General features: G+C 38.3%; 2 protein-coding genes across 2 annotated transcripts in view; one reads left to right on the top strand and one right to left on the bottom strand.

Moving 5' to 3' along the window:
- The window catches only part of TASOR2 (transcription activation suppressor family member 2), a 39,010-nt gene extending 37,639 nt beyond the window's left edge, over positions 1 to 1,371 (top strand). Inside the window, exon 19 of the mRNA XM_082647489.1 lies at positions 170 to 1,371. Coding sequence (XP_082503615.1) covers positions 170 to 288 — 119 coding nt within the window. The 3' untranslated portion in view covers positions 289 to 1,371. The remainder of the gene's footprint in view (positions 1 to 169) is intronic.
- Positions 1,372 to 3,233: 1,862 nt separating this feature from the next.
- Positions 3,234 to 24,830, bottom strand: part of GDI2 (GDP dissociation inhibitor 2) — a 43,103-nt gene continuing 21,506 nt past the window's right edge. The window contains exons 5-11 of the mRNA XM_082681757.1: positions 21,369 to 21,567; positions 20,975 to 21,106; positions 7,981 to 8,080; positions 6,197 to 6,368; positions 4,517 to 4,661; positions 4,278 to 4,332; positions 3,234 to 4,189 (exon numbers count right to left, since the gene is read on the bottom strand). Of these exons, the coding sequence (XP_082537883.1) occupies positions 4,043 to 4,189; positions 4,278 to 4,332; positions 4,517 to 4,661; positions 6,197 to 6,368; positions 7,981 to 8,080; positions 20,975 to 21,106; positions 21,369 to 21,567 (950 nt within the window). The 3' untranslated portion in view covers positions 3,234 to 4,042. The remainder of the gene's footprint in view (positions 4,190 to 4,277; positions 4,333 to 4,516; positions 4,662 to 6,196; positions 6,369 to 7,980; positions 8,081 to 20,974; positions 21,107 to 21,368; positions 21,568 to 24,830) is intronic.

Raw genomic sequence — 24,830 nt, forward strand, 5'->3', positions numbered from 1 at the left:
CCCATGGAGGCGACTGCTCCCAGAGCTCCAACCTCATTCCTCACTTGAAACAGGCTCGCTTTTTCCTTCACGTGTATGAGTCTTTTTTTTTCAATAAAAGGGATTTTGCTACTTTTAAAAAGTATTAATGAATTTTTTTCACCAAAAAAGGTTATTTTTCTTTTTACAGAAAAGCCTGTTGTCTCCAGAGATGTCTTTGAAAACAGTGGCATCCTTGTTACAGATGTAAATGACTTTATTGAAAATATACAGAAAGTAGCAGCTCCGTTCAGGAGTAGCTACTGGTAAGAACACTTGTGACTCTCTCCCACGTGAGCTGGAACTGACAGCAGATGCTGACATCTGTGTCTGCGGGAAACCAGTTGCTCAAAAACTTTTGTACGTTATACGTCATGCTGTAAATTTAAAGTTTTGTTTATTTAGGGGTGCTGCTAGTTTGGCATAAATGGGACTTTCTCAAGTATCACTAATGAAATAACTAACCTCCATTCTATGAGTGTTTTCACCTGCAGTCCATCTGCTGCCAGGACGGAAGACAATGTAGCCTACATGCATAGACGTTTTCCCCAGTAGGTAGCATCCTATTTATGGAATAGTTCTTGGTTATTTTATTTTAAAGACGGAATTATCAATTTTGTATTCAGGTGATTTAACTGCACCTTACCTAGACATCGGTGATGCCAACAACAAATGAGTATTTTCCCTTTTCTTTGAAAACCTTTGATTTATATGAGAAGACTGTTCTGTGTATCTCAGTGTTCTACAACTTGGGGGAACATTTTTCTTCATGTTTTACACATTGCCAGAATGTCTGACTTTGTTGTCTGGCTTTGTTCACAGCAGCACTGTAGTTTTCCATTAGTTTTGGGTTACAGTGTTCAATATTATTGTTTTAAATTATTCTCATTTTAAGCAGAATAGCTTCAAAGCTATTCATTGAAATTAATGATAAAAATAAGAATTTCACAAGTGTACTCAATTGTAGCAAAAATAAGTCTATTTTAACCAGTAGCTTTGTTTTTGCACGTTAAGGTCAGAAATGCACATGTAATGCATGTTGTAGTCTGTTTTAAAGGTTTTACCACCTGTGTAAAAACTAACATCTTCAATGGCTCTATCTGCTGTTATTCATGCTACACTACATAAACATTTTTTTCCTAAATGGTACAAATTTATAAACTGTCATTTTCACTTACTCAGTTTTTGTAAACAGTGTACTACAAAAATCAATCCTCTGAGGAAGAAATAATCATTTATATTAGAAATAATTTCTACAACAATCTTTAAAACTCAAAACCAAGCAAAAACATTGGTAAGATACATAGTATCTATTTGGAACAAAGGTTTTTGTACCTAATTTGTTTCATTTTAATAAAGACAACTAAAAATCATTCAACTGCTTCTGCAATGATTTTATAGCAAATATTAAATTTGTAAGAGAATGTTTTACAGCACTTTAAATTTTTTAGGCCATTTAGCAGAATAAGTAGCTTCCAAAAGAATCCTACCACTTACCTCACTTTGGCCGCCATCTGTCAAGCCTCATCCCCGCAGGCCTGCCCGGTGCTTTCCCCTCCCTCGTGCGGTGCCGAGCAGCAGGCTCCAGCAAGAGGACACTTCACACGCTCCAATTGGCCCTTCCAGGGGGTCATGTCAGCCTGCACAGGAACTTCCCTCAAAAGCCATTTATCTGCTTTTATACTCCCCCTACAGAACCCAAAGTGTTCCTTTCCCCTCGGTATGTTCTTAGGAGGAGGAAGAATGAGTTTTAATTCTTACCCTAGCTCTTGCTTAGAGACCCACTCAGCTGATTTTTACCCCAGGGATAAGAATCTAATAGGACCATAACTGTATTTGGTACACTGAATTAATCTGAAATTACTACGGAAAAGGAAAGTAACATTTACAGCGCACCTGCCAGCCGTGCTCCTCCCCTGAAGAACCTTCCAGCACCCACGAGGCCACCCGTTCTGTAACTGAAGGCTTAGCCAGGCCACAGAGGAGCAGGCGCCTCCAGACTGAGCTTCTGCAGAGACTCTGCCCTCATCACCTTTGTGCCCCGTTGGCCTGGCACAGAAATGTTAGTTCCAATAAATATGCCGAGTGCAGAATACGAAGACATCCTGATGCTTCCTTCGTACTACTAACCCAGCTTGTGCCTCCACCTGCGTTAATGGTTCACAATGTGAAATATTGCAGGAAAAGAGGGGAAAGGCCTGCTGGAATTGTAGATAATCTTATGAAAAGGAAGCAGTTGTTTTCAACTGGGGTTATCTGGGGTTGTCACGCCAGGGAGGTGCATACAATGTGCAGGACAGCCCACCTACAACAAAAAATTCTTCAGCCAAAAATGGATAGTATGAGATTGAGAAAGCTAAAGTAATCACTTGGATAATCGAAGTTATTATTACCCTAAATCCTTTAACAGATCGCCTACCTTAGTCTATGTCCTTCAGACTCAACTTTAAAAGAGAATACAATGTCCTCATTCCTCCGACATAAATGACCGACTCAACTATAAAAGAGAATACAATGTCCTCGATATAAATGACAGCACATACAGTGAGGCTTGTAACAATCAAGGGGAAAGGAGGTACCACTAAAAACTGTCTACAATCTGAATTAAATGAAAATACTGGGACTTCCCTCGTGGCACAGTGGTTAAGAATCCACCTGCCAATGCAGGGGACACAGGTTCGATCCCTGGTCCGGGAAGATCCCACATGCCACAGAGCAACTAAGCCCGTGTGCCACAATTACTGAGCCCATGTGCCACAACTACTGAAGACCACGTGCCTAGAGTCCATGCTCCGCAACGAGAAGCCCAGACACCACAACGAAGAGTAGCCCCCACTCACCACAACTAGAGAAAGCCCGTGAACAGCAAGGAAGACCCAACACAGCCAAAAATAAAATTAATTAACTTATTAAATAAATACATTAACGCACCCATTCCACCGGATGTCACTTACTCTCTGATGGGAACGAATCCTTGTTCTACACCACTACTAAGGATATCTAAGAAGGTCTAATAATTATATTGTACCAAGAAGTAATTCGGGGTCTACTCACAGTGAAGCCAGATGGCAGCACTCCACCAACCACTAGGGTCTTCAGCACTCTTCCCCAGCATCCGTTTTCAGCTCTAGTGAAGGAAATGAGCAGCTGTGTCAAGGCCAGTACAATACTTACTAGCTCTGAATTGTCAGGACACAAAAGACCAACAAGAGGGAGCTGGTTTCCAGAGTTTGGCTTTATTTTGCAGTACAGAAATCATTTGGAGCCATTGTGAGACAGACATCATTGAAGCAGAGGCTCTGTCAAATCAATACTGCGTTGCAGCAGCTTGGTCCATTGAAGAAGCCACACCTGGGATACAAAAGAAGCTTCTACGTTTACCTGCTTTATGATAGTTTCTTTCCCCTCTGCTCTCATCAAATTTATTAGATTAAAACACCACACACAGGCTTCCTCCAAAATGACTCTCAAAGTCTGGAGTTTGGTTAGAATTGGAGGCCCACATAAACCCAGCTTGTGGCTATGCTGCCTGGGCACTGTTCTAACACTTGATGTAAATGTAAAGGGGTGGGGAGGAGTGAGGGATACTGTCCCCAACGATGGAACATTCGATTCCATATCTCCTTAATGTCAAGAGGACAGATGGCACGCAAACTGTACTGACACAGCTCTTGAGCAGCAGAAGCTCATAACTGCAAAGGCTACACTGATTAAAAGATACAAATACTGTATCAAGTTCTCTGTATCAGTATCACAATGTTTTAAAACTGATCCTTCACTAGAAAAAACAAGCCAGTATTGGTTAAATTGAACAGAATGTGGGAACCTGCCAATTCTGAAGAGCCACTCCATGAAAACAAGTTAATACATGATATTAGAAAGGGGAAGAATATTTACTGGTACAGTGCTCTGCAATCTCTCAGCTTTGATTACAAAAGCAGGCCTTACAATATTGATTTCATACAATATGCATCATTTGCCAAATTTTAAGTTTGTCCTAATTAGATGATAACATGTACTGCTGTTAGTCTTCCCCATAGATGTCATTTTTCTTGCGCTTCATTTCCTCAAAGTCAAACTCGGATCCCATCATCCTCTTATAGATGTCCTTAATGTCATCACAGGTTGTCTCAAAGTGAGTTGTCGCATCATATGTACGGGATATAAAGATCTGGAAATGAAAGTCACAAAGACCTAAGACTATTTAGTGATGTCTCCCAATAAAGCCTGGTAATTACCCTTTTCAGATTGCCACTCACCTGGCTTTCTGTTCCCAAATCTTTTGGTACAAGGAGGTCACTGATGCTTACGAATCTGGAGGGGAAAAAGAATTAAGTAAGCAGGGAAGTTGACACGCCCACTCACCGCTTTGCCTGAAATTCAAAACCCAGGCTGGTAAGAGATGATGGCTGCTCTCATTGTTCTCATGGGGTTCTGTTCACCATGGAGCCAAAGGCAATCCTGGGTTTGAGCTGCTATAAATGAACGCATCACTTACTTCTGCTCAATTGGTTCCAAGAGTTCCAGAGCTGGTCTGATTTCTTTCTCGGGCTCCTTGGTCTCCACGGTTGTGCTGGCGATGGCAATGTACTTGCCCTGTGCGGCCACATTGTGTGCGGAGGAGATCATGCAGACATAGATATCTGCAAGCAAGCAAAGCCACCTCACTGCCAGGGTCTTTAAACCTTGGGCCTGTGTGTGCACTCAGTTTCACCCATACTTCATTGAGGTGTGAGTTAAAATTACTTGGAACAGACTGGATATTCTAAGATTAAGTTTTATATGGAGACAAACAAGGTCATACATAAAATATACAAATATTCAGCAACTCTTAGCCTACTGGAGATGAAGGATTTATGTGGCAGTGAACGGTGGACAGGGAGATGACATTCTCTACCCAGACGTCACAGCTCACTGTGGAAACCTGTCTTCCTCTCTGAACCCTGCATTTAGAAAGGTTTTGAATAGCTAAGATAGGATTTATTTAACTACTGATTTCTCATTTTTTAAGCAATATAAAATTGCAAACACAATAAGCTATTCTTGAGTTGGCATAAGCTCATAATAATTCCATAGATTCTACTTGTCTGTATACTACTAGTTAACTACGTAATTTCCAATATAAGAGATAATTACTAATTACTGGGTTCCCTTTACTCTTTTTACACTCTCCCTGACCCTGAGATCTACTTGGGAACCCTTGAAAGATTACTTTCATCTGTGTCTCTTAGTTCTCATAATAATCTTCTGTGATTTCGTCTCTTACATGGAAAAAAAAATTAAAAGCTTTAGGGCTTCTAACTGAAAGGGGGGAAAGCTAGTGGATGAAAGAAAACTGGTTAAAGCAAACAGATTAGGAATTACGATTTCAGAGCTAAGTCCTGATCTTTTTTTTTTTAATTTATTATTTATTTTTGTCTGCGTTGGGTCTTCATTGCTGCACGCGGGCTTTCTCTATTTGTGGCGAGTAGGGGCTACTCTTCGTTGCAGTTCACAGGCTTCTCATTGTGGTGGCTTCTCTTGTTGCAGAGCACAGGCTCTAGGTGCGTGGGCTTCAGTAGTTGCGGAGCGTACGCTCAGCAGTTGTGGCTCACGGGCTCTAGAGTGCAGACTCAGTAACTGTGGCGCACGGGCTTAGTTGCTCCGTGGCATGTGGGGTCTTCCCAGACCAGGGATCAAACCCGTGTCCCCCGCATTGGCAGGCGGATTCTTAACCACTGCGCCACCAGGGAAGTCCTGCTAAGTCCTGATCTCAATCAGAGAAATCAAAGTTGTTTTCTAGCGCACTGCTAAAATCAAATACACGTATTAAGTTGACAAATCATGACACAAAAGCAGTGCTGTCATCAGCTCAAAGTAACAGTGAAATCAGGTCAACTAATAAGCATAAACCTCCACAAGGCACACAATGTTCAAACCAGGCAAGACTGCCTGCTCATCCAGTCCAGCCTCTCAGTTCTACAGAAGAAGAAATGGAGGCCCAAAGAGTGGGGGGTACAAGTCCAAGGCGGGGCTCCTAGGCAAACGTTTCCATTTCAAAGTGATGACTTAGGATCTCTATGAGCTAAAAGGGATACATCACATTTTATTTTCCATATGTAAACTAGAGTCTCTTCACTATAATAGAGCAGATAAAATTTGGAATTCCTACACACATCTGCTTATCTTCAAAACTGACCTGACTTCCGATTGACTTGGTTCTGTGGAATAATGATCTGGCAGGAGTTGGCATCATTGGTGTTCTTGATGGGATGGCTGAGGATACAGATGACTCTGATCACCTGGCCCACTTTTTCGACTCGATCTTTCACGTAGCTGGGATCACAGATGAGCTGCTTACAGCGAGCAATCTGTAATAAAACATTAAAGACTTTCTAATGGGTATAATGATGCCATCGTTCTTGAACATCACCTGTTATCTTCAAGTTAACTGTAGATAATTAGTGAATTATAGATAACTATTAAAACTAGCTTTGCCGACAATCCCTATAAATTCTCCTGGAGCAAATCTATAAATTCTAAATCTTATTGAAATATTAGGAAAAGTGTGTTGCATGGTATTCAGACACATAAGTTTTAAAACTGGGCAGAAGAGGGTTAAAATCCTTGCTCTACCCAACCTCAAAGAGGTTGTTGTTAGGATTAAATGAAACAGTGTATTTAAGGAATGTCATTATATGTAAATGGACCCAGTGAAAAGTAAATGGTCTATAAATAGTTCTTTCTAATATTAGAAACAGACCATAATCTCTCCTTTTAAGACTATACTTACTAAGTAAAACTTAAGTTGCAAGATAAATTATGTATTATATTATAGTCTTCCTCTTTATATCAAAGCCCTGAAATGTCCTAAGAGGAAGCAGTTGCCTGAAGCAAAGAAAAATGGAATGAATAAAAAGAACTTTGAGATATCAGATTAAGACATTTATCCCTATTCCTAAACATCTACTATGTGTATGCTGGAAGCACAAGGTAGTTACAAAAGACCTACAACAATAAAGGGTCAGATGGCCAGCTAGTGAGTGTAGATTATATGGTCTGAACCCATAGAATACCATCAGGAATCCCCAAATATATATATATATATATATATTTTTTTTTTTTTTTTTTTTTTTTTTTTTTTTTTTGCGGTACGCAGGGCAGAGCACAGGCTCCGGATGCTCAGGCCCAGCGGCCACGGGTCACGGGCCAAACCACTCCACGGCATGTGGGATCTTCCCGGACCGGGACACGAACCCGTGTCCCCTGCATTGGCAGGCGGACCCTCAACCACTACACCACCAGGGAAGCCCCCAAAATATTTTTTTACACATAGTTTTTCAGTTTCTTTTTTGAACGGTTCCATTTGTAAAAGTTGATGGTTCATGAAATATGGTCTGGCTTGCAGACCAACAGCACTGGCACCATCTGAGAGCTTGCAAGAAAATGCAGACCCACCACACACCTACTGAATGAGAAACATGTACTCTGACAAAATTAACAATTTACATTCAATTCAAATTTGAGAAACACTGCTCAAAACTCCACCCGGCCAGTTCCTTGGCTAAACCCAAAATAAAATAATGTTAACAGTAATGATTAACATTACTAATATTTAATAATAATAAATTAAATAATAAAATAGTATTGGCCAAGCCCCAATTCAACCAATAAGTTATGTGGTACATATAAAGCTAAATTTAAATGAAAATTTGGGAGACAGACACCAACCCACACTACATATATAATACTTACCATTTAGAGCTCATTCATAATTTCTGTTTTAGTCTTAAGCAACAATCAACACAACAGAAAATATTAAACATTATAAGTTTTCAGTCATTATGAATACCAAGTTACCATAAAGAAAACATACATGGTGTGAAATCTAGGATCGATGTCCATACCAAATTTAGTACTTATTAAACAATAAAGTTTTCTTTACAAGAATATAATATTTCTTAAATTGTAAAAGCTACTTACCTCTCCTTCAGATTTTACACCAATCACTTTTCCATTTTGCATAATGATTTCTTCAATTGGTTTATTCAGCATGTAGGTACCTCCATAAATAGCACTTAGCCTAGCAAAGTATTTAAACTATAATTAGTAATTATAATTGTAATTATAATCAATCAGTAATTTATAATTATTTCAACTACTAAAGTCTCCTTTCTTAGATTTTAATGAGTTACAGGAAACATGTATTTATTTGTTCAGTTTCCTTCCAGACGGCATTAGTTTAAGTCATAAAAGCATCAATTCTAAAACAGTCAAAACCATGTAATGATGTCTCACATTCGTAGTTATGAATATCAAGTGCAAACAAACCACACTGACCAGTAATGGAAGAACAGCTTGTAAGTCTAATCCTCCTGCATATTAAAAATTAAGACTCTGAACAACCAAAAATCTATCAGAAAGCACACTGGACAGTGAGTAAAAGCAGGCAGAAACTAGACAAGAGACTTGAAGGAAGCAATTGGATGAGATCTTCATGTGGTTTGTATGGCTCTTCCCCTGACAGAATGACCTACCCAGTCCTTGTAACATGGGACAGCTAGAACAGAAGCAAAAAACCTGCAGTCTTACTGATTTAACGTGCCATAAGATAGAGTTTGGGGCTGTATGAGGAGATAAAAATTGTGGGAGAAAGTCTTCCAAAATGGGGAGCAACCAAATTATAAAATCTCTTCAAATCCTTAACTAACTCCAGAAATGCTTGCACGCAGGAGACAGACTCCAAGGAACCCAGGAAAAAGCAAAAGCTAAAAGGCAAAAAGACTTGAGGAGAAACTACAGCTACAGGCCTTAAGGACAAATAAGTTTGAAGTTTGAAACTGCCATATTAGAGGAACTTGGTACATACCTTGGGCTTTCCAATGAAACCCCAGAGGACCACACCTCATGAAGGATTCAGCCAAAGACAAAAGACCCCCCACCTACAAAGTATAAAATCAAGTCTCCAAAAGTTCAAGGTGAACAGCCAATAGTTTAACTGCCAACTCAAAACTAAAATCAATACTCATCACAGAAAGAATCCACCATCTCTACAATATACCAATCAGTTATGTCCAATATACAATCAAAAATTACTGGACACATGAAAAAAAGAAAATGGAAAAAAGTAAAGAGGAAGAGTGATCAAAACAAACAGATGCCCAGATTACTGATGCTAAAATACGCAGGGAGTTAAATGCAGCTACTACGAATATGTACAAGGACAAACATCCTTGTTCAAAGATCTATGTTCAAGAACGTTATAGGAGAGAAGTCAAGAGGGCGATGTGGGAAGACACGGAGTTAGCGTCTCCCCAGAACTAGGGCGGCTGCTGGGCGCTGGTGGGGGACTCTGACCCCCAAGGAGACAGAAGGAACTCCATAATGAACGAGTAGGATGTAAGGGGACCGAGGGGGGAGGAGAAGTGGAGGCCAGACAAGATCAGCCCCTGAGTCTGGGGAGATCAGGAGAGGCAGGTGGGAGGGAGTCTCCAGGAAGAGCGGGAGAGCAGTGGAGGGCGACTGCCCCACCTACTCGGGCACGGGGAGCTCCCAAGCCAGTTCCCCCAGCTCCAAAGCACCATCCAGGCCACATGTGTCCTGGGGGGCACAGAAAGGAGGCCAAGGGGAGTACCTGAGAGGCAAGCGGGAGGGGCCCTCCAGAGGAGTGGGTGAGGAGCAGAGGGTTACTGTCACCCCGTGCACTCAGGCACGGGGAGCCTGCTGAGCTCCCAGATGAGGTCCCCTGCCCTCTGAGACCAGGGGTGGGGAGCACGCCTGGGCCCCTTCTGTTCCTTGAGCCTAAGCCCCACCCCTCACAGCCCCCAGGGCCTTTTCCAGTCCTGTGGGTCCTGAGCATTGGCCCCACCTACCACCCAAACCTCACCCTTGCTTACGCCCCGCTCTCCACAGCCAAGGACCTTCCCCCCGCCCCCCGCTTTTTTTTTTCCTTTTCCCTCCTCCTCTTTTTCATTATTGTGGTACTGATGTACCTTCTGGTTGTTGATTCATCTTTATTTTTATTTTTACATTCTTTATAATACATCTGTTAGTTTCCTAGTCTAATTTTACTTTTTACTTTGTTATTTTTTCTTTTTTGCCACCCCACGCGGCTTGCGGGATCTTGATTCATGAGCCTGGGGTCGGGTGGAAGCTCCTATGGTGGGAGCTGTGAGTCCGAACCACTGGACTAACAGAGACCCTCAGGCCCCAGGGAATATTCACTGGAGTGAGGTCTCACAGAGTTCCTCATCTCAGCACCAAGACCCAGCTCTACCCAATAGCCTACAAACTCCAGTGTTGGAAGCCTCTGGCCAAACAACTAGTAAAACAGGAACACAAGCCCACTAATTAAAAAAAAAAAAAAAAAAAAAGGGAGATGGCAAAAAAATGTCACAGATGAAGAAGCAAGGTAAAAACCTACAAGACCAAATAAATAAAGAAGAAATAGGCAATCTACCTGAAAAGAATTCAGAGTAATGATAGTAAAGATGATCCAGAATCTCAGAAATAAAATGGAAGCATGGATTGAGAAAATACAAGAAATGTTTAACAAAGATCTAGAAGAACTAGAGAATAAACTAACAGAGATGAACAACACAGTAACTGAAATGAAAAATACACTAGAAGGAATCAATAACAGAATAACTGAGGTAGGAGAACGAAAAAGTGAGCTGGAAGACAATGGTGGAAATAACTGCTGAGGAGCAGAATAAAGAAAAAAGAAAAGAATTGAGGACAATCTCAGAGGCCTCTGGGACAACACTAAACGCACCAACATTCGAATTATAGGGGTCCCAGAAGAAGAAGAGAAAAACAAAGGTCTGAGAATATATCTGAAGAGATTATAGTGGAAAACTTCCCTAACATGGGAAAGGACATAGTCATTCAAGTCCAGGAAGCACAGAGCGTCCCATACAGGATAAACCCTCAGAAAGACACACCAAGACACATATTAATCAAACAAACAAAAATTAAATTCAAAGAAAAAATATTAAAAGCAGCAAGGGAAAAACAAAAAATAACATACAAAGGGATCCATCCCCATAAGGTTATCAGCTGATTTTTCAGCAGAAACTCTGCAGGCCAGAAGGGAGTGGCAGGATATACTTAAAGAGATGAAAGAGAAAAACCTACAACCAAGATTACTCTAACCAGCAAGGATCTCATTTAGATTTGATGGAGAAGTCAAAAGCTTTTCAGACTAGCAAAAGCTAAGAGAATTCAGCACCACCATACCAGCTTTACAACAAATGCTAAAGGAACTTCTCTAAGCGGGAAACAAAAGAGAAGAAAAAGAACCACAAAAACAAACCCAAAACAATTAAGAAAATGGTAATAGGAACATACATATCAATAATAACCTTGAATGTAAATGGATTAAATGCCCCAACCAAAAGACACAGACTGGCTGAATGGATACAAAAACAAGACCCATATATATGCTGTCTATAAGAGACCCACTTCAGACCTAGGGACACATACAGACTGAAAGCGAAGGGAAGGAAAAAGATATTCCACGCAAATGGAAATCAAAAGAAACCTGGAGGAGCAATACTCGGGATCAGATAAAATAGACTTTAAAATAAACACTGTTACAAGAGATAAGGAGGGACATTACATAATGATCAAAGGATCAATCCAAGAAGAAGGTGTAACAATTATAAATGTTTATGCACCCAACATAGGAGCACCTCAATACATAAGGCAAATACTAACAACCATGAAAGGAGAAATCGACAGTAACACAACAACAGTAGGGGACTTTAACAACCCACTTACAAATGAACAGATCATCCAAAATGAAAATAAATAAGGAAACACAAGCTTTAAATAACACAACAGACCAGACAGACTTAATTGATATTTATAGAACATTCCATCCAAAAGTGGCAGAATACACTTTCTCCTCAAGTGCACATGGAACATTCTCCAGGATAGATCACACCTTGGGTCACAAATCAAGCCACAGAAAATTTAAGAAAACTGAAATCGTATCAAGCATCTTTTCTGACCACAATGCTACTGGAAATCAATTACAGGAAAAAAAATGTAAAAAACACAAATACATGGAGGCTAAACAGTGCACTACTAAATAACCAAGAGATCACTGAAGAAATCAAACAAGAAATAAAAAAACACATAGAAACGAATGACAATGAAAATACAATGACCCAACACCTATGGGACGCAGCAAAGCAGTTCTAAGAGGGAAGTTTATAGCAATTCAATCTCATCTCAAGAAACAAGAAAAATCTCAACAATCTAACCCTACACTTAAAACAACTAGAGAAAGAAGAACAAAGAAAACCCAAAGTCAGTAGAAGGAAAGAAATCATAAAGATCGGAGCAGAAATAAATGAAACAGAAATGAAGAAAACAATAGCAAATATCAATAAAACTAAAAGCTGGTTCTTTGAGAGGATAAACAAAATTGATAAACCCTTAGCCAGACTCATCAAGAAAAAGAGGGAGAAGATGCAAATCAATAAAATTAGAAATGAAAAATCACACAACTGACACGGCAGAAATACAAAGGATTATAAGAGACTACTACAAACAACTATATGCCAATAAAATGGACAACCACGAAGAAACGGACAAATTCTTGGAAAGGTACAGTTTTCCAAGACTGAACCAGGCAGAATTAGAAAATATAAACAGACCTATCACAAGTAATTAAATTGAAACCGTAATTAAAAATCTTCGAACAAACAAAAGTTCAGGACCAGATGGACTCACAGGTGGATTCTATCAATCATTTAGAGAAGAGCTAACACTGATCCTTCTCAAACTCTTCCAAAAAACTGCAGATGGAGAAACACTCCCAAATTCATTCTACAAAGCCACCATCACCCTGATACCAAAACCAGAAAAAGATATCACAAAATTATAGACTAATATCACTGATGAACACAGATGCAAAAATCCTCAACAAAATACTAGCAAACAGAATCCAACAGCACATTAAAAGGATCATACACCATGGTAAAGTGGGATTTATCCCAGGGATGCAAGGATTCTTCAATATACACAAATCAATCAAGGTGATACACAACATTAACAAATTAAGGAATAAAAACCATATGATCATCTCAATAGATGCAGAAAAAGCTTTTGACAAAATTCAACACCAATTTATGATCAAAAACTCTCAAGAAAATGGGCATAGAGGGAACCTACTTCAACGTAATAAAGGCCACATATGACAAACCCTCAGCAAGCATCATACTCAATGGTGGAAAACAAAGCATTTCCACTAGGATCAGGAACATGACAAGGATGTCCACTCTTATTCAACATAGTTTTGGAAGTCCAAGCAACAGCAATCAGAGAAGAAAAAGAAACAAAAGGAATACAAATTGGAAAAGAAGAAGTAAAACTGTCACTATTTGCCAATGACATGATACTATACATAGAAAATCCTAAAGATGCCACCAGAAAACTATTAGAACTAATCAATGAATTTGGTAAGGTTGCAGGATACAAAATTAATGCACAGGAATCTCTGGCATTCCTATACACCAACAACAAAAAACCAGAAAGAGAAATTAAGGAAACACTCCCATTTACCACTGCAACAAAAAGAATAAAATACCTAGGAATAAACCTGCCTAAGGAGGTGAAAGACTTGTACTCAGAAAACTATAAAACACTGATGAAAGAAATCAAAGATAACACAAACAGATGGAGAAACATACCATGTTCTGGATTGGAACAATCAATATTGTGAAAATGACTATACTACCCAAAGCAATCTACAGTTTCAATGCAATTACTATCAAACTACCAATGGCATTCTTCACAGAATTAGAAGAAAAAATCTTACAATTCATATGGAAACACAAAAGACCCCGAATAGCCAGAGCAATCTTGAGAAAGAAAACGGAGTTGGAGGAATCAGGCTCCCCGACCTCAAACTATACCACAAAGCTACAATAATCTAGACAGTATGGTACTGGCACAAAAACAGAAATATAGATTAATGGTACAGGATAGAATGCCCAGAGATAAACCCACACACATATGGGCACCTAATTTACGACAAGGGAGGCAAGAACATACAATGGAGAAAAGACAGCCTCTTCAGTAAGTGGTGCTGGGAAAACTGGACAGCTACATGTAAAAGAAGGAAATTAGAACACTCCCTAACACCAAACACAAAAATAAACTCAAAATGGATTAGAGACTTAAATGTAAGACCAGACACTATAAAACTTTTATAGGAAAAACACTCTTTGACATAAACCACAGCAAGATTTTTGACCCACCTCCTAGAGTAACAGAAATAAAAACAAAAATAAACAAATGGGACTTAATTAAACTTAAAAGCTTTTGAACAGCAAAGGAAACCATAAACAAGACAAAAAGACAACTTTCAGAATAGGAGAAAATATTTGCAAATGAAACAACAGACACAGGATTAATCTCCAAAATATACAAATAGCTCATGGAGCTCAATATCAAAAAAACAATCCAGTTATAAAATGGGTAAAAGACCTAAATAGACATTTCACCAAGGAAGACATACAGATAGCCAAGAGGCACATGAAAAGATGCTCAACATCACTAATTATTAGATAAATGCAAATCAAAACTACATTGAGATATCATCTCACACCAGTCATAATGGCCATTATCAAAAAAAGCTAGAAACAATAAATGCTGGAAAGGGTGTGGTGAAAAGGGAACCCTCCTACACTGTTGATGGGAATGTAAATTGGTACAACCACTATGGGAAACAGTATGGAGGGTCCTTAGAAAACTAAAAATAGAACTACCATATGACCCAGCAATCCCACTAATGGGCATATACCGTAAGAAAACCATAATTCAAAAAGAGACATGCACCACAATGTTCACTGCAGCACTATTTACAATAGCCAGGACATGGAACCAACTTAAACATCCATCGACAGATGAATAGATAAAGAAAATGTGGCACATATATACAATGGAATATTGCTCCATAAAAAGAAACGAAATTGAGTTATTTGTAGTGAGGTGGATGGACCCAGAGTCTGTCATACAGAGTGAAGTAAGTGAGAAAGAGAAAAACAAATACTGTATGCTAACACATATACATGGAATCAAAAAAAAAAAAAAAAGGTACTGATGAACCTAGCCGCAGGGCAGGAATAAAGAGGCAGACATAGAGAATGGACTTGATGACATGGGGTCGGAGGGTGAAGCTGGAGAGTAGCATCAACATATATACACTACCGAATGTAAAATAGTTAGCTGGTGGGAAGCAACAGCATAGCACAGGGAGATTGGCTTGGTGCTTTGCGATGACCGAGAGGGATGGGATAGGGAGGATGGGAGGGAGACTCAAGAGGGAGGGGATATGGGGACATGTGTATGCATATGGCTGATTTGCTTTGTTGTGCAGAAGAAACTAACACACTATTGTGAAGCAATTATACTCCAATGACGATTTAAAAAAAGAACATTATATATTCGTGAAAGTCAAAATGAATAAACAGAAAATCTCACAAGAAAAATGAAAACTATATTTAAAAAATGAAAATTCTAGATCAGTTGAAAAATATTTTTTAAAAAATTAAAACTCACTGAATGTGATTAACAGCTTACTGGAAATAACAGAAAAAGGAACTAGTGAACTTAAATGAACATGCATTACCCGATATGAAACATAAAGAGATAAAACAAAGAAAAAAATGAGCAGAGCCTCAGTGACCTATGGCAGCGGTCCCCAACCTTTTTGGCACCAGAGACCAGTTTCATGGAAGACAATGTTTCCACAGACCAGGGGTAGGGGGAGCGGGGGTAGAGTTTGTTCAGGTGGTAATGTGAGCGATGGGGGGGATCATTCAGGCGGTAATGCGAGCAATGGGGAGCGGCAGATGAAGCTTCGCTCGCTCACCCACCAATCACCTCCTGCTGTGTGGCCTGGTTCTTAACAGGCTGAGGACCTTTACCAGGGGTTGGAGACCCCTGAACTATGGAATAATACCAAGTATCTAACATACAAGCAATCAGTGTCCCAGGGGACAAGAGAGAAAATGAGACAGAATATCTGAAGAGGATAATGACTTTAAAATTCCCAGCTTGATCTAAAAAATTAACTTACACATCCAAGCAGTTCAGCAAATCCCAAGCAAAACCACACCTAGGCAAATCCTAGTTATACTCCCAAAAACACAAAGAAAATCTTGAAAGCAACCAGAAGAACAAAAAACAAACAAAAAACAAAAACACAGAAACAACTATTTATTACAGTTGACAGCTAACTTCTCATAAACAAAGCAGGCCACAAGTGAACAACAGCTATAAAGTTCTGAATAAAAAAAAATCTTAAGCCAACAAAAGTCCTTCAAAAATGAGGGTGACTTAACACTTTCAGATAAAAATAAAAGCTGAGAGAAATCATCAACAGTAACTACAATAATGCCAATGAAAAGCTGAAGAGAAATGACAACAGATGGAAACAAGGATTTATAAGAAAAAATGAATAGCATCAAAAATGGTAAAATTGTGGACAAATGATTACATTTTTCCTTCCCTTCATTTCTTTAAACTGACTGTTTAATGCAGAAATTATAATGTTGTATTGTGGGGTTTAATAAAGTATGTAGACATAAAATACAGGCAACAACAGCACAAAGGAATAGTAAATGGGATGAGATTGTTGCAAAGTTCTTACAGTTTATGTAAAGAAGGACAGTATTAACTCCAAATAACTGTGATAAATGAAGGATGATATTATAATTTATGGAGTGAGCACTAAAAAATTAGAAATGAAAAGGCACAGCTAAAAATTAAGATGAAAATATTTGATTAATTCCAAAAAAGGAAAGAGGAACCTGGGGGGGGGAGTCAGGGGGAGGGGGGGAAAACAGCAAAACAACAGATCTAATCCCAACCATATCAATAATTATATTAAACATAAATGACTAAAAAATTCCATTAAAAGGCCAAGGTTGTCACATTGGATAAAAAAGCAATATTCAACTATATGCTGTAAGAGACTCACTTTAAATATAAAGACACAGAGGGTTTAAAATCAAAAGGATAAAAAAAATTGTTCAAACAGTAAACAAGTTGGTATGGTTATATTAGTATGAGACAAGGAAGATTTGGTGTAATCAGAAATTAGTATCACCTAGTAAAAGAGCTTTAAATGTCTGAAGTACAAACTGACAGAACTAAAGTAGGAAACAGATAAATCCACAATCGTGGTATAAGACCCTCTCTCAGCAACAGAACTAGAAAAAGAATCAGTAAGAATATACATTTGAACAACTCTATGAGCTACCTTTCTAAAACATGCATGCAGAATTCTTTCAAGGGCATATTCACTAAAACATATATTTGGCCATACTTTATGCCTTAATTAATTTCAAAGACTGATAATTTACAAGTTTGTTCTCTGACCATAATGGAATTAAATTAGATGTCAGTACGGTATTTAGGGAAATCCTCAAATGTTTAGGAATTAGACACTATACTTTCAAATAACCCAAGGGTCAAAGAAAAAAAAATCATAGGAAAGATAGGGTACCATATTAGATGGTACATATTTAGAGGGAAATTTAGACCTTCAAATGTTTATGTCAGAGAAGAAAAGTATAAAATCAATTATGTTTCAACCTTAAAAACTAAAAGAAAAAAAAAACCCAAATATAAGTAAAAGGAAAAAATTAAGGTCAGAAATCAGTAAAATTAAAAATAACTACAAAGGAAATTAACAAAGCTAAAAATTTGGCACTTTGAAAAGATTAATAAAATTGATGCAATCCCATCAAGAAAAATTATGAACTATCCAACACAAGAATGAAGATGGGAACCTCACTAAAGATCCTATAGACATCAAAAACATAATAAAGAAATATTATGAACAACTTTTTGTCAAAAAGTTCAAGAACTTATTTGAAATAGTCAAATTCCTTGAAAAACACAACTGAAAATAAGAAATAGTACATTTGAACAGCCTTATTTCTATTAAAAGAAAATGAATTAACACTCAAAAGCCTTCCCATAAAAAAAGTTCTACAGGTCCAGATGGCTTCATTGGTCAATTCTATCAAACCTTTAAGCACAATACCATTTTTCACAACCTCTTTCAGAAGACAGAGTAGGAGGAAACTCTTCCAACTCATGTTATGAGTCTATTAAGCCCTGATACAAAAAAACAGACAAGAATATTACAGGAATTATAAACCAGTATCTATCATGAACATAGGCACAAGAACTCGTGTGTGAATGTACACATACAAACAGGCACACACAAACGCATACATACACACACATATATGCAAATTAAATCCAACAATAAATTAAAAGGAAAATACATCATGAATAAGTAGTGTTTGCTCTAAGAATGCAAGGTTAATTTAATATCCAAATATCAATCTATAAAATTCACAATAGCATAAAGAAAATATGCATTATTAACTCAATGTCAACACCCATTCATAATAAAAATTCTCAGCAAGCTATGAAAATGGAATTTAATCTGACAAAACTGCCTATTAAAAAAAACATACAGAAAACATATTTAATAATAAAATACTGAAAACATTCCCCTGAAGGCTGGAAACAAAGCAAGAATGTCCATCTTCATCGCTTCTATTCCTCATTCTTCTGGAAGTACTAGCCAGTTCATAAAGTTAAGAGGGTAAAAACACAAAGGTTGTATAGGAAGAAGCTAATCTCTCTATTCACTGATGATGTAACTGTGTACAAGGAAAATTCTAAGAAATCTATAAAACTAATAGAATAAGTGCAAGGTCACAGGAAGTACAAAAATCAATTGTACTTCTGTATATAAGCAGCAAACAACTTTAAATAAAATTGAAACTTTCATTAACAGCAGCATCAAAATAACATATAATACTTATGAATAAGTTTGAACCAAAAAAGTGCTGGATCTCTACAATGAAAGCTACAAAATATTGCTGAACCAAAGAAAACCTAAATACATGGTGAGAGACAGCGTTCACGTACTGGAAAACTCAATGTTATTAAGATAATTCTCTCCCTAATTGATCTACAGGTTTAACTCAATCCCAACTAAAATCACACCAAATATTTTTTTCAAGACACTGACACCTTCTTCTAAAATCTATGTAGAAATGCAAGGACCTAGAATAGACAAACCAATTTTGAAAAAGAACAAAGTTGAAGGATTTATATTACCTGATTTCAAGACTTATTATAAAAAACTGTAATAATCAGGATGGTGTAGTAATGGAATAGGAAAAGTAAATAGATCATTGGAACAAAATAGGCATGTGTATATGGCCAACTGATTTTTCACAAAGGCACCAAGACAACTTTACAACAAATGGTGCTAGAACAACTAAATATCAGTACAGAAAAAAGTGAACCTCAAGCCTCACCTCACACACCAACATGATTTCAGGATGAATCACAGATTTAAACACAAAGCTAAAACTATAAAGCTTCTAGAAAAAGACATAGGAGTATCTTTGTGCTCCTGAGGTAGGCAAAGCTTCTTAGAAACCAAAAAATACTAAACATTAAAAAAAAAACCCTTTGGTATATTAGCAAAATTTAAAACTTCTGCTTATCAGAAGACAAGCCACAGACTAAGAGAAACATTTATAATACATATACTGACAGAAGACTTCAGTCAGGATACATCAAGATTGCCTACAAATCAAAAACAAAAAGCCCAATCTTTAAAAAATGTGCAAAAGAAATGAACACTCACACCACAAAATTATATAAAACAAGTTCATGAAAAGATGATCAACATTAGTCCTCAGGAAATGTAAATTAAAACCATAATGAGATAGCATTTCACACCTACTTGGGTCGTTAAAATTAAGAAGACTGACAATACTAAAGGTTGGCAGGTATGTGGAGCAACCACAACTCTCACACGCTGCTAAGTGAATGTAAAATGGTACAACCACCACTCTGGAAAGTTGTTAGGCAGTATTATCAAGTTAAACATATACTTGCCATATCAGCCAGCAATTCCACTCCTGGATATGTACCCAAAAGAATGACAACTGATGTCCATACACACTTTTACACAAAAGTTCATAGTAGCTTCATTCATAATACCCCAAAACGTTTTGAAAACTACCCAAATGTCCATCAACAGGACAATCTGGTATATTCACATAATTCACATAATGAAACATTACTCAGTATTTTTTAAATGAATTAACAGCACGTGCATCAACATGGCTGAATCTCAAAAACATTGTTAAGCGAAAGCCAGATAAAAATGAGTACATAGGGACTTCCCTGGTGGTGCAGTAGTTAAGAATCCGCCTGCCAATGCAGGGGACGCGGGTTCCATCCCTGGTCCGGGAAGATCCCACATGCCGCGGAGCAACTAAGCCTGTGCGCCACAGCTACTGAGCCTGCGCTCTAGAGCCCATGAGCCACAACTACTGAGCCCGTGTGCCACAACGACTGAAGCCCGCACGCCTAGAGCCCATGCTCCGCAACAAGAGAAGCCACCGCAATGAGAAGCCCGTGCACCACAACGAAGAGCAGCCCCCGCTCACCGCAACTAGAGAAAGCCTGTGCACAGCAACAAAGACCCAACACAGCAAAAAATAAATAAATAATTTTTTAAGTAAGTACATATTATTCCTTTTATATAATAAAACTTCAAAAACAGGCAAAAGTGTTCTATGATGATAGGAATCACAAATGTAGCTGTTACAGTGCAAGGGTGGTGGTGATTATGAGGGGATACAAGGGAACTTCTGGAGTAAGGAAAATGTTCTACATCTAGATTGGAGTTTTGGTTACAAAGGTCTATATATATGTCCAACTCATTTTTTTTTAACCACAGATCTGTGGTTTCACTGTATATAAATTTTACTTCAATAAAAACAAAAAGCACCTCACCACTCACAGACAAATCTTGTCTCATTATTCACAACCACAACCATATCATAAACTACCGTTCAAGACGAGGTTCAGGATCAGTGAGGTTTTAGCACAAAGATTAAACATGGGCTCTCACCGTGCAAATCCTTGTGGCAGTTCTCCAAGGCCGTAGAGTGGATAAAGGTATGGGCTTTTGCCATATCTTGCCAAAGACTCACTGTAAAGTTTAATCCTATTAATGGTTTCACAACATGGTTGATCTAAATAGCTAGACAAAAGGAAATGACCATTAGAAAAGGGCTTTGGTTTGCTTTCTTATATTCAATTTAAAATCTTTTTCTGAATGGATTTTAATTCAACATCTCCATATTTTATTTAAAAGGCTCTAACTCTAATATGCAGTTAGAACTTCTTCTTTAGTAGTATAATAGAGCTATATATTTGTTTTGTTAGAATTTCCACTCTGCAGAATTGGGAAATTCAGTGAAGAATTCCAAGAAGAATGTAAATCTAAAAACCAAAAAACTTACTCATCAGTTCTGTAAAGTGCCAGGGCATGACCAGTAAAATCTATAACATCTTGGCCCAGGTCAAATTTCTTATACACCTCTCGCATTGCCGTCTTCGTAGGATCAATGCCCTCAAAAGTTCTAGGATCACTCTCATCAAAGTTGGCAACATACACCAGGAATTTTCTGAATCGACGTTTTTCAAACAGCCCCATTAGGCCTAAAAAATAATTTTTCAAAAAGCACACACTCACAATAGGACACTGAGGAAAAGAAAATGTGAAAATAAAGTTTAAATATTTTATGTTATCTGAGGCTCTTCTAAGGCAATGTGCAATTTAAAATATGGGAGTTTGGACATTGCTTTAAAATAAACTGACAGTTTCATAACACTTTAAAATAAACTGTCATAATTACAATAGATCAGCTATTAAGCCTTCAATTTTACACTACAATTACAAGTAATTATAACCAGTAATTAATTAAATGCAATATGTATAATTATACCTCTTATTAGGTACAAGATAAATAAGACTTTGAAAAACTATTATTCATGAAGGCATCTATCTGAAAGTTTTTTTGACAACTCTGATCTGTACTCCAGCAACTGCCTAAAATTCTCAATGCACTTCATTCTTTTTTCTTTTTCTGTATGCTAAGATACACTCTGGTATTTAATGGAAAAGCAGCTTAGATACCAAGAACAATCTCTGACCTCAAAGAAATTTAGATGCTGATTATGCTGCCAGTCACTTTAATGAAGTCCTAGATAAGCAGTTCACTGCTTTTTACACTAAAAAGTAGATCAGGAGAAAGCTATGAACTACCACCTAAGAAACCCTCAGTTCTTCCTACTAGTCAGGATCCCTACTACCGTAGATTGCTGGTAGAAAGACAAGGTCAAAGGAAAAGAAAAATTTCTGGTTCCATCTCTGTCTTCCCCTTTCTTAAACCATACGGCTACTTTAAAAACAACTATAGCTTTAAAAATAAACGCTTAACCATTTCTTTTATATCTGTTGACAGCTGAATATTGTGATAATTTAAACATTATTTCCCCCAAGACTATAGCTGAAATCAACAAAACTGAAAATTAAAATGATCATGAGGCTATTCATGACAGCTGACTACATTTAACTTTTTAAATTAATATTTACAACGTAGCTTTAAAAAAATGGACAGACTGCATACACAGTAAAAGCATAAGGCTAAAAAGAAATATTCTATTACCATGCAGCCCCCTACTTAAGACACAAGTGTAGTTTCAGGGGAAGGTGTAAAACAGCCAAAGGAAACATGAGTCACCACTGCAACGCACTTACAACTTGGGGGTCAATCTGGTGGACACTGCCTGTTGGAACCTAAAGCTCTTACCAACAGTTTATTGTTGAGTTATCGCATAACTTCTCTTAAAATAAAAATGAAAATCTACTGTGTATTCTTAAATTCCCCACTCTTTCCCTCTTTTCATCTCCCTCCCTCCTCCAAGCCTTGAGCCTGACAGGGACACTCTCCCAGCGCAGTGGACTCCTGTCTCCCAGCACAGAGGAGATGCTCTAAGCTGCTCCTCCATCCCTTTATGTCAGAACCAGATACCAGTGCAATTACCAACATGTGAGAGACCCGGTGCTCATTCTGAAAAAGTCCTAATTTAACAAATTCAAATATTATTTCCTACCACGTAATTTTTATAACAGCTACTTCTATATGACGATGCCTTCCCTGGTCACCCTATTTAAACTAGTAGCCCCACCCTCACTCCCTCCTTTCATCTCCATATCCATCTGATACGTTTTTATATCAGATTATATCACCATCTGAAATGCTTCTCCTTATTTATCTATAGCCAGTCTCCCACTAATGGAAGCTCCAAAAGGGAAAGCATTTTTGTTTACTTTTTTCCTTCTGTTGCACCCTCCCTACCCCCAAACCTAGAAGGGTACCTGGCATATAGCAAGTGCTCAATAAATATTCAATCCATATAATTAACATCTGATGGGACTGAATATAAAAGAAGTTGACTTATTCATATACTGGACATACAATATATAAATAAAATACTCAAATTATATGATAAAAGGACTAGAAAAAATCTTTTTCACAATTAGTCCATTGAGTTGTACCTTCACTCATTTCAAATGGTTTTACTTTTCCTTCATTCACTTGCACACTGAGGGTTATTTACCAAAAAAGACACTTATGTCAAGACTTTTAAAACAGAATAAAGCTACAAAATCCAGAGCAGTTTCAATAAGAGAACAGAAAAAAGCGTTCCAATTAACTAACAGGCATAAGATTTGACAAGTGAATTAAAAAATAGAAAAATCAGAGTAGAATTTAACGTCACAAGAAAAGCACTAAAACATGGCACACAACATGTCATTCCAACAGTGGACCTAAGCAGCCTCACCCCAGTTCACAGCTGGGCTTTGCAGCAGGCACACCAACTCCTGACAGCCACAAGCCCTGAGATGTCAAAGGTGCTCCCGACAGACAGATGCCTCACAGCGGTAAGAGTGAGAACAAACAATGAAGGAAGTGGCTGAAGCTATTAATATAGATAAGAGCTCAAAGAGAGAATAAAAATTTTAAATTACAAAACCACAAACTTTGTTTAAAAGAGTTCTACTCAAACTGCTGAACTCTTATTTCTATGAAAACACTTTATTTAAACTAGATGCACTGTCACTGAAAAGACTTTAAATGATTTCTAACCCATGATCACACCATGGACTCCCCTCCATTCATTCAGAAGCCATCCCTTCCCTTACCCAACTGTCACTCCCAACCTGGCTGCAATTATTAGAGCTATTTTTTACTTTCTGGCTTTAGTGTTTTTCAACGTTTTATGCCCAATATTTTCTCCCCTAATAGCAAGAAGTAAATAAATGGAGTTAGAAAAACTGCCAAAATAACTTAAACTAGGTTTTTGTTTTCGTTTTTTTGCGGTACGCGGGCCTCTCACTGTTGTGGCCTCTCCCGTTGCGGAGCACAGGTTCCGGACGCGCAGGCTCAGCGGCCATGGCTCACGGGCCCAGCCGCTCCGCAGCATGTGGGATCTTCCCGGACTGGGGCACGAACCCGTGTCCCCTGCATCGGCAGGCGGACTTCTCAACCACCGCGCCACCAGGGAAGCCCTTAAACTAGGTTTTTAGGTGAGAAATTTTTTTTTTTGGGGGGGCTGCATTGGGTCTTCATTGTTGTGCACGGGCTTTCTCTAGTTATGGCGAGCGGGGGCTACTCTTCGTTGCGGTGAGTGGGCTTCTCATTGCGGTGGCTTCTCTTGCTGCGGAGCACAGGCTCTAGGCGTGTGGGCTTCAGTAGTTGTGGCTCATGGGCTTCAGTAGTTGTGGCTCATGGGCTCTAGAGCACAGGCTCAGTAGCTGTGATGCATGGGCTTAGTTGCTCCGTGGCATGTGGGATCTTCCTGGACCAGGGCTCGAACCTGTGTCCCCTGCATTGGCAGGCAGATTCTTAACCGCT

Source organism: Grampus griseus (assembly GCF_964374135.1).
Source record: "Grampus griseus genome assembly, chromosome: 2".
Lineage (NCBI taxonomy): Eukaryota > Metazoa > Chordata > Mammalia > Artiodactyla > Delphinidae > Grampus > Grampus griseus.